Below are 9,987 nucleotides of genomic sequence, written 5' to 3'. Positions count from 1 at the left end.
TAACCATAAATGGTACAATAAAGAGTAAATACTTGAAAATATATGAAAAAACATGAATATATGAAATCAAAAGTAATATTGATAAATCATAAGCCATAAATGATTAACATGAAATATTAATAAAATGCATGAATATGAATATTGGATCCACCAGGTAATTAAGTCTTTTATGGAAGAGTTCAATGTTTCAGATCTTTGGCAGTTTTTCAACCCATCAGGGGAAGAATACTCATTCTTTTCATTTGGATTGACTTTTTTCTGATAGATAATAGGTTGATTTCTTCTGTTGAATCATGCTCATATAGTGCTATCATTATTTCAGACCATGCACCAGTTAGTGTGAAGGTTTGTATTAAGGAGCTTGATGGTACACGCCCATCTTGGCGTCTAAACAACTGTACGCTGTCAGATGAACATTTTGTGGAATTTGTGTCTAATCAAATAGATGTCTTTATATCAACAAACAAGACTTCAGATGTTTCACCATCCCTTTTCTGGGAAACTAAGAAGGCTCACTTCAGGGGCCAAATCATTTCATATACTGCATACAGGGAAAAAATGAGGAAATGGAAATTATCCAAGATTGTTCAGAAAATTGCCCAAATTGAGAGTAAATACACAGTCTCTACACTTCCAGATATATACAAGGAGCGTCTTGCTCTACAGGCAGATTTTGACATCCTTTCATCAAGTTATGCAGAGAATTTAATGCTTAGATCCAGATACAACTATTATGAAGAGGGCGACAAGGCAAGTAAGCTACTGGCCCATCAGTTACGACAAGACTCATCCTCTCATCACATTCCTCAGATTCAAAACCCATCAAACAATATGTGAACGGTCCCTTAGGATTCTTAATTCTAAGTTCATGTTAAATTTAACTTTTTTTTTTTCAGCGAAAGACAGACTTATTCAGCTGTTAATTTGAATACAGAAGGTTTTTATTAAACCTTGAAATGTTATCTTTTATGTACAACAAGGAAAATTAAATAAATCTTATTTGAATTTCAGTTTCATTTTGTTCAAAATATTGTGATACGTATCGTATCGTGAACTCAGTATCGAGATAAGTACCATATCGTGACCTGAGCGTATCGTTACACCCCTATTTGCCCACGTCTTTTTAAACCTTGCCAATTTGAACATCCAAACGATTTTAGCATTCAGTAGTAATGTATTTGGGCTCTTTGAGAGATGGTTTTTTTGCGCTTATACCAACAAACAACACACACACACATGCCGCCTGTATAGAGCTTGTGTTTTACCTTAAACAGTCAAATACACACAAAAATATCTGTCTTAAGGCTGATTTATACTTCTGCGTCAGACCTACACCGGAGCCTCTGTGCTGTAGGCTATGTCGACATGCATGCAGACCACTAGTAAGCAGTGTCCGCGGTCATGTTGAGGATCAAGGCAAAACCTAAAGAAGAAGCAGCTTGTCATGTATGTTGTCAGAGATGCTTACAAATAGAAGAAACAGAGAAGCGGCAAATACATAATGACTTTTGTTGCAGTTTGACTATGTGTTCCTTGAAACAGAGCGTTTTTTCATTCCTATGGAAGTTGAAAACACTCGCTCTGCTCTGATTTCCTTGCACCAGTTTTTTAACCTGAGGGAGGGGTTCTAACAGACCAATCACAGCGCTTGCGGTCCGCGAATTGACATGTTGTTAAGGTGTGTTCACGCGGCCTCGTAATTCCTGTAGTTACAAGATTCTAGCTTGTAAAAAGCGTTCACGTCCTTGTAGAGATCGTAGTTACAGCTTGTAAGCTGGGAGTTTTCTGAGAGCTCCCACATGTACCACGTGGCCGCTGTACCACCTGACCACTGTAGATTCATTTAGGCGTTGATAGTGGTGCCATGGAAACGCATAATTCCCAGTCCAAGGACCAAAAGGACGTGAACAGCTCCGAATATAACGTCACGTGTTGTCATTTCAAGATTCCGGTAAATACATGGTGGTGTGAACGCAGCATTACATTTTTGAAGAGGTGCACGTCAGCTTACATCAGAGGCTCATGTGGTACACACACTCGACGCAGAAGTATAAATCAGTCTTTAGTGAGTATTCACATAAACACAGTCAGTTATGTCTTCTGTGAATTTAAATAGTTTAATAGTATGCATCATCGCATGTGCCTAAAATACATGCTGCTGTCTAAATGAATCGTAAGGATTTACCTATTTAATGTATTAACAGTGACTATCCAGTGTTATTTTACATTTGATTATTTTATTTCTGTAACTAGCATCTCTGTACCTGAATACTACAGTTAGACCTACCTAAACTTAACTGCAAATATTATGAGATATAAACATCATTGGTTCAAATGCACACTGGAGCTTTCGTGTTATCTAAACGATATGATTTTATGTTTGTGCATTGATCTGTGTTAGAAGAAAATAAAACTAAATTAGATCATTTAAATGACACTCTGACCTGTTGATCTTGTATTGTCTTGTACAAGTCACGATGAGCAAGTGACAGATTGGCAAGGTTTGATGGTTCTTCATTATTTTTTATAAGCAAAGTAATTCCAAATTACTTACTCTCATTATTAATTTGTTTTGGGCCTGTTGCATGAGATTCAACTGCTTTATTAATTTTGCTCCTCAATGTTGTCACATTTTCCGGTTTCGCATCAGTTTGGGTAGCACACTGCCACCTAGCGGTGAACTTTGGAACAGCAGCATATATCTGAAATGAGCAAAATCATGATCATTTTACTGTTTGAAATAAAATATATACTAGTATTTTTCCAGGACCGGTATACCGCGGATCCCTAGTGCTGCATATCAGTCATGTGATCAGCTGTGGTCCAATCATAGCCATCTTACTGATATTCAGATCATCATGAAAATATGGATTAAATATGGTAAACATGATGAAAGCAGGAAGCTCCAGGCCTACAGGAGTAACGTTTACTGACTATTAACCGCTAAGATCCTCAGAGGGTGAGAACAATAGAAGAATGGAAAGACGGTGTCAGTAAAGGTGGTTGTGAATGTGTGAAGATGTGTGTTTGTTACAGGATTAGAGAATGACACTGTTCCTCTGTCATAGTCCAGATTCACTCTCACACGATCACCCTTCCATTTAACCCAAAAACCAGAACCTAAAGACTTTCCCATGACATGATACTGCACACTCCAGACATCAGTCTTTAAGAAATTGCGTCCCTTCCTCTTGTTTGATGCTGTAGTTACTCCAAGACTCCAGCCTGAACTCTGTTTAACCTCCACATCCCAGCTGTGTGTTCCTGAGTTAAACCCCTCTGAACTCAGAACACAGGGATAGAAGTCAAATCTCTCTGGATTATCAGGAAGAGGTTGGTTGTTCTTGCTGAATATCACACTGGTCAGATCATCAGACAAGATGAGATCTGGATGAGCCGTGTTTGGGTCCAGAATGACAGGAGCTGATGAGACACAATCAACAGATGCTTTTATTCTGATGTTCATTTAATTATCAAGAGTGAACCAACACAGATTATTATGAATTATGACACTTGTCCTGTTGATCAAACACATCAGACATTTTCCTCTGATTACTGTCAGTGCTATTATTAGTTTCACACTCATTTCTATCATTAACCACAAGCATTACATGTGTGATTCAGACATTTGTGTCCATCAATTAAAGTAACAATAAATCAATGAGATCTGTTCCCTTTCGATTCTACACTTGTATGCCGTTAGACAAGACAACGGGGAAAACTCATTTTCTCAGATTTCTGAAGCCTTTTTCAATCACACAATGAAACTGCATGCCATTGGTTTGTGTAGTTTATGTAAACAAACCAATGATGGCGCAGCTGAGCTGCGCAAGCCAATGGTGAGCGAGCCCGCTAAAGTCTGCCAAAAGGGGTGGGGTATCGGGCTATATAAGCGGCTATCTCAACATGGCAAACTGATTCATTCTCCTTCAGCGACGCAGATCACATCTCTTTGATCCCAAGACTTGAAGCCGCCGCCTTCAGCGAGCAGCTGGAATTCGCTGCTGATCAGCTTGCCTCTACTGTGCTCGCCACTTTCAAGCAGCCTGCCGCTCTGTCAAGCTCGCCACTCTGCCAGCTTGCCGCTCTTTAGCAGCTCTGATCACGCCGCCTCGTCAGCAGCCTGGTCAGCGTTTTGCTCCCGAGCCGCCTACAGTGCCGAGTGTGCACATCCCGGCGTTTCTAAGAGCAAATTTCTGTGACATTGTTGCAAATATCACACCACGGCTGTGGCATGTGCACAGCCCCTCTGCACACTGATGACGGGCACAGTAAGTGTGTTCAGTGTTGTTTCCTCCCAGGAGTCTGTGATGCGTCATGAACCACTGATTTGAAACAAAAGATTCGTAAAGCTTTGAAGCTTCATGAAGCAGTGTTTTGAAATCACCCATCACTATTTATTATCAAAGGGAGGGTATCACACACAGTTTCTGCCAATCTCATGTTAAACTTGTACCTATAGAGTAGAAGTGCATCCTTTATATCTCCAAAAAGTCTTTAGTTTTATCATATTTATAAAAGATACATACACTGTACCAAGTCTTTCCGAAAACAGAATGCTGACAGCTGATCACGTGACCGGCTTGGAGATTTCAGAGAAAAGTTCAAACACGATGGCAGCCTCTCAGCAGCAGTGAAGCGAAGAAATATCTTTTTTATATTGTTTTATGTTGGTAAGTTGTCTTATGTCAACCCAAAACAGGGAATTTACCTTATTTAATGCTTAAAATAGCAACAGATGTCTGTCCAATTTAATGTACCTAGGCTGTAATTTAGCCATTTAATATTTTTAGTTGAATGCTAAAAACACGTGTCATGTAAAGTCTGTAGTGGCGTAGGCCATAGGGAGTGGAGTATGGTGTGACGAGCATGCAAGAGCCGTAAGGGAATGGAGCGAGGGCTGTTCATCTCCTCAGACGTCCGCGAGGGTATGCCGGCATTTTACTTTTGTTTTGTTGTTTGTTTATTTTAAATATTATTAAAGTTATGTTTAACGCTTGCTGGTTCCCGCCTCCTCCTTCCTGTACCTATGAACTTTTACTACATATGGGTAAGTAGCTTCAGACTTGCGGACTTTCTGAAAAATTGCCAAAACTGTTCAAGCTCCAACTGACAAAAACTCTAATCTATAGAATCCAATTAGACTAAATTAAACTGCCAGTACATCTATCTATCTATCTATCTATCTGGTTGTATCATGAAGCACCTTTAACTCTCCACCCATCCATCATTTCCAGCTTAGATCTTCTGCAGTCAGACTCACTGTTTTGGACGATGTCCTGCATCTTCTTCCAGACTCTGAACAACAGGTTGCCCAAGTAATGCGGCACATGAATCAAAGCTCCAGAAGCCATCTGTGGATCCGACTGTAAGCTCTGGACTCTAGAAGAACATTCAGGAGTCAGAACTGCAGTGGCTTTGGATCAGAACCAGAGAGACCAGAGACAGGAGCAGATCACTCACCTTTCCATTGAGACTGGAAACTCCTGCAGAACAAACACACCATTTATCATCAAGAACTCAATCAATGAACCAATGATCAACCAATGATCTGAAATCAGACCTTCAGAAAGCAGACGTCATTGGCTTTCATCTTCTCCTCCATGTCTTTGATTGTGTGTGAAAGAGCTGAGATGTGTCTGTTCATCTCCTCCAGCTTCTCCTTCATCATATCCTTCTTCTGCTCCTCTTCCTCCCTCAGTGCAGTGATTGTAGCTTCTTCTTCATCTCTGAGAAACTGATGAAGCTTCTCAAACTGCTGTTTAATCTGACGCTCTGTGTGCTTAGCTTGAGACTGAAATCAAATCACTTTAAAGGGTTAGTTCACCCAAAAATGAAAATTCTGTCATTTATTACTCACCCTCATGCTGTTCCACACCCGTTAGACCTTCATTCATCTTCAGAACACAAATTAAGATATTTTTGATGAAATCCGCTGGCTCCGTGAGGCCTCCATAGGGAGCAATGGACACTTCATCTCTCAAGATCCATAAAGGTACTAAAAACACATCTAAATCAGTTCATGTGAGTACAGTGGTTCAATATTAATATTATAAAGCAACGAGAATATTTTTGGTGCGGCAAAAAAAACAAAATAACGACTTATTTAGTGATGGCCGATTTCAAAACACTGCTTCAGGAAGCTTCGGAGCTCAAATGAATCAGCGTATCGAATCATGATTCGGATTGCATGTCAAACGGCAAACGGCTGAAATCACGTGACTTTGGCGCTACGAACAGCAGATTCGACACACTGATACATCTGTGCTCCGATGCTTCCTGAAGCAGTGTTTGAAATCGACCATCACTAAATAAGTCGTTATTTTGGTTTTTTTTGGCGCAAAAATATTCTCGTCGCTTTATAATATTAATATTGAACCACTGTACTCACATAAACTGATTTAAATATGTTTTTAGTACCTTTATGGATTTTGAGAGAGGAAATGTCATTGCTCCCAATGGAGACCTCACGGAGCCATCGGATTTCAACTAAAATATCTTAATTTGTGTTCTGAAGATGAACGAAGGTCTTATGCGTGTGAAACGGCATGAGGGTGAGTAATAAATGACAGAATTTTCATTTTTGGGTGAACTAACCCTTTAACTTCAATCATCTCAAAGACGCAACTGATTCTGGAGCAGTATGAAGAAAGAGTTGGTCAGTGTGGGTTAGTTCCCCCAAAAATGAAAATTGTCATCATTTACTCACCCAAAAGTTGTTCTAAAGCAGATCTCACCCCCACTGACTGCCATAATAAGGAAAAAAATACTACGGTAGTCAATAGCCGCTTTTCCACTGTCGGGCCAGTGCGAGCCAGGGCTAACCAGGTACATGTTAGAAAAAACATTCCTGAAATTATGTTTCTGGAACAGTCTTAAAATGTTTTCATAGTTAAAATAAATTCTCATAACGTTCAAAAGGAAACATTCTTAGAACAACATTGTTGGAACATTTTTATGATGTTATTTTTACTTGACTGATGTTCTCAAAATGTTGAGAGAAAACATTCTTAGGATAACATTCTCAGAACATCCTTTTAATGTTATTATTTGCTGAATGTTTTTATAATGTTATCATAATACGTTCTGAGTACAATGTTAATGGAATGTCCTTACAATGTAATTGTTCTTAATGAATGTTCTCGTAATATAGAGAGAAAACGTGAGAACAACTTTCATGAAACGTCCTTATGATGTAATTTGTACTTAAAGGGATAGTTCACCCAGAAATGAAAATTTGATGTTTATCTGCTTACCCCCAGGGCATCCAAGATGTAGGTGACTTTGTTTCTTCAGTAAAACACAAATGATGACTTTTAACTCCAACTGTTGCCGTCTGTCAGCCTTATAATGCGCGTCAATGGGAACTTCATCTATAAGAGTAAACAGTAATCGTGCTCTGACAATGGAAGTGATCCAAGTGTGATCAGACCTCACTAACCGGATGCTGAACACAGTTGGACATAGTGGTGTTTTAGAGGTAAAAAAATCATATAAATATTGTTCGGTTTCTCACACAAACCGATCGTTTTGTGTTGTCACGAGCCGCAGGGTTTAATTTGGATTTGTCTGTGCATGCTTTTTGACTCTTATAAATTGTGTCACCATTAACTCACATTATACGACTGACAGATGGCAACGGTTGGAGTTAAAAATCATCATTTGTGTTCTACTGAAGAAACAAAGTCACCTACATCTTGGATGACCTGGGGTAAGCAGATAAACATCAATTTTTTTTAATTTTTGGGTGATCTAATTTAGATCTTGTTAGGGCACTACCTCCAGTATAATGAGCACTTTAAAGGTGCAATATGTAAAAATTTTGTCCGCTAGAGGTCGCTAGAAGCCTATTCAAAACAAAGGTGCAGCTTGATGACAGCAAGTTTGATCTCGGAATCCTGGGACATGTGGTCTCCATCTCAACGGACAGTGGAAACAATAGGGATAGGACTCGGGAAGAAATCATGTTCATGGATGTGATTATTAATGTTACTGTAGTATGAAGCAGAGCAGGAGCGAGTGTTGTGGAGCTGAACGAGGAGCTGGAGCGATTGATCAACACACGCCTCACGAGCAGCGGAACTTTTATTATGATACAGTCGCCGGTGCCGCTTCCGCTTTTCCGGTCATGAGTATGAGGTAACGCAGCTCTGTTTATCATATTAGATACATTTGAGAGTGTTGAAAATGATGTTATAACGTTACTCTGTGCGTTCGCTCGGCGGCTGCTGTGAGACACTGTTACACACTGCAGTAAGATTTTACAATATCATATTAAATGCTGGATGGCTTGTGTTGATAAATGACATGCAATTTTAATTTTAAAACGTATTGTATGATGGAGAAAATGCTGTATTACTGTTACTAAAAATAAAGCTGCATTTGATTATGCTATGTTAGCTACTTCACAAAATAGTGTTTTTCTCTGAGGCATGATGGTACTCGCAAAAAATCAAGAAAATTAGATTTAAACAATAAGACTAAACGTGTTGAGATATATAACAATAGTTTTCTGTCTATAACTATATCAAAACAGTTGTTCCCTTGTCTATTAAAACATGTATTATATTAAAGCATCTTTGGTGTTTCCATGATTTCTACAAAATAAAACTGGAAACCAAGGGTGTATGATGCGAAAGACAGGCGACTCCTCACACGTCCCGGAGCCTTGGTTGAAATTACAATTTTCTCACAATTTACAAATAGTTGGAAACATTTGGGATATTGTAAGTACTCAAGTGAACAAAATATACAACACTGGCCTAGTGGTTTTTGAATATTTTACTAGAAAAATATTACATATTGCACCTTTAAGGCAACCTCTGAGGCAGCCTTAAATTGTACACTGTGAAATGGTTTGATGGTGCAATACGATGCTTGATGTGAGGACTAACAATAATCAGGTTTGAGATTAAAACTTATGTGATGTGTGTTACAGCCAATAAAACATGTAATTATGTCAGAGAAACCAATTCATCTGTTCTAATCAAATGTGTGAATGTCAAATAATCAATCCTCACCCTGATGTATTGAACTGTTTTCTCAAACTCTCCTTTAATGTTTTCATTGTGTTGAAGTTTCTGCTGCAAGGATTTAAGTGCTGTATTGAGCTCCTCCTAGATTTTAAAGAGAAAATCTATAAGACACCAGAGATTTTTCTGAAATGTTCATGTATATAATATGAGGTAAATGGTACTGATAAATTTATGACAAGCTTTAATCATCAGATATAAATCTCTTACCTTATATGATGGAACAACTTCACTGATAGGTCTTACTGTGTGATTGTCGTGTTGTTGTGAAGTGAAGCACTCTACACAGACAGGCTGTTTGTCCTCCAGACAGAAGAGTTTGAGTTTCTCACTGTGTAAACTGCAGATCTCCTCAGATCCTGATGAATGTCTCTCATTTCTCTCCTTCAAGAATGACTCACATAGCTTTTTTAACGCAAGATTAATTGGGGGATCATCTCTTGAGGATCTTCTCTTGCAGACGGGACACTCCTGAGTTTTCTTGATTCTCCAGAACTGTTGAAGACATTCTTTACAGACACTGTGACTACACGACAGAAAAACAGGAGCCTTGAAGATTTCACAGCACGTGGGACAAATATAATCATCTTCAGCTGCTGAAGACATTTTCACTGTTTGGGCTCCAGCAATCTAAACTTTACTTTCACTTTATAAATGATGCTTTTAAAAATAAATATGATATTTATATATAAATATTTATATATAAATATGAAATATGAGAATCACAAAGATCTGCTGTCTGTTCAGTAACAAACTTCTCTTTAAATAATTTTTCTCTTCATTCTCCACTGATCGATGATTCTGTATTGCTTTTGTCGAGACAAAGGCAGTATGACAGAAAGGAGAAATAACAAGTCAGTCTCTTCCTGGTAAGTGTTGTAAGAGGGTGGAGTTTATGATCACCTTAGGGTGTGATCAAACAGGTCAGATAACACTATTAGGATTTCTTCAGGTT

General features: G+C 38.6%; 1 protein-coding gene across 1 annotated transcript; it reads right to left on the bottom strand.

The window, feature by feature from the left end:
* Positions 1-2,926: 2,926 nt before the first annotated feature.
* Positions 2,927-9,638, bottom strand: LOC125261318 (E3 ubiquitin-protein ligase TRIM39-like). Its single transcript, XM_048179888.1, has 6 exons — positions 9,243-9,638; positions 9,021-9,116; positions 5,564-5,794; positions 5,464-5,486; positions 5,264-5,382; positions 2,927-3,423 (listed from the first exon to the last, which is right to left on the bottom strand). The coding sequence occupies exons 1-6, from the start codon at positions 9,636-9,638 to the stop codon at positions 2,927-2,929; spliced, it is 1,362 nt and encodes a 453-aa protein (XP_048035845.1).
* Positions 9,639-9,987: the final 349 nt, after the last annotated feature.

The sequence above is a fragment of the Megalobrama amblycephala genome, unplaced genomic scaffold (genome assembly GCF_018812025.1).
Source record: "Megalobrama amblycephala isolate DHTTF-2021 unplaced genomic scaffold, ASM1881202v1 scaffold391, whole genome shotgun sequence".
Classification (NCBI taxonomy): Eukaryota; Metazoa; Chordata; class Actinopteri; order Cypriniformes; family Xenocyprididae; genus Megalobrama; species Megalobrama amblycephala.
Note: the sequence above shows the minus strand (reverse complement) of the source record. Positions and strands in the feature narration are given on the sequence as shown.

Excerpts from the sequence above, each read along its gene's own strand:
- LOC125261318 (XM_048179888.1), bottom strand. The coding sequence starts at position 9,638 with ATGTCTTCAGCAGCTGAAGATGATTATATTTGTCCCACGTGCTGTGAA. Across the intron at positions 5,487-5,563 it reads ATGACGTCTGCTTTCTGAAG|GAGTTTCCAGTCTCAATGGA; the intron begins GTCTGATTTCAG and ends TTTGTTCTGCAG. Across the intron at positions 5,383-5,463 it reads TTTCCAGTCTCAATGGAAAG|AGTCCAGAGCTTACAGTCGG; the intron begins GTGAGTGATCTG and ends ATGTTCTTCTAG.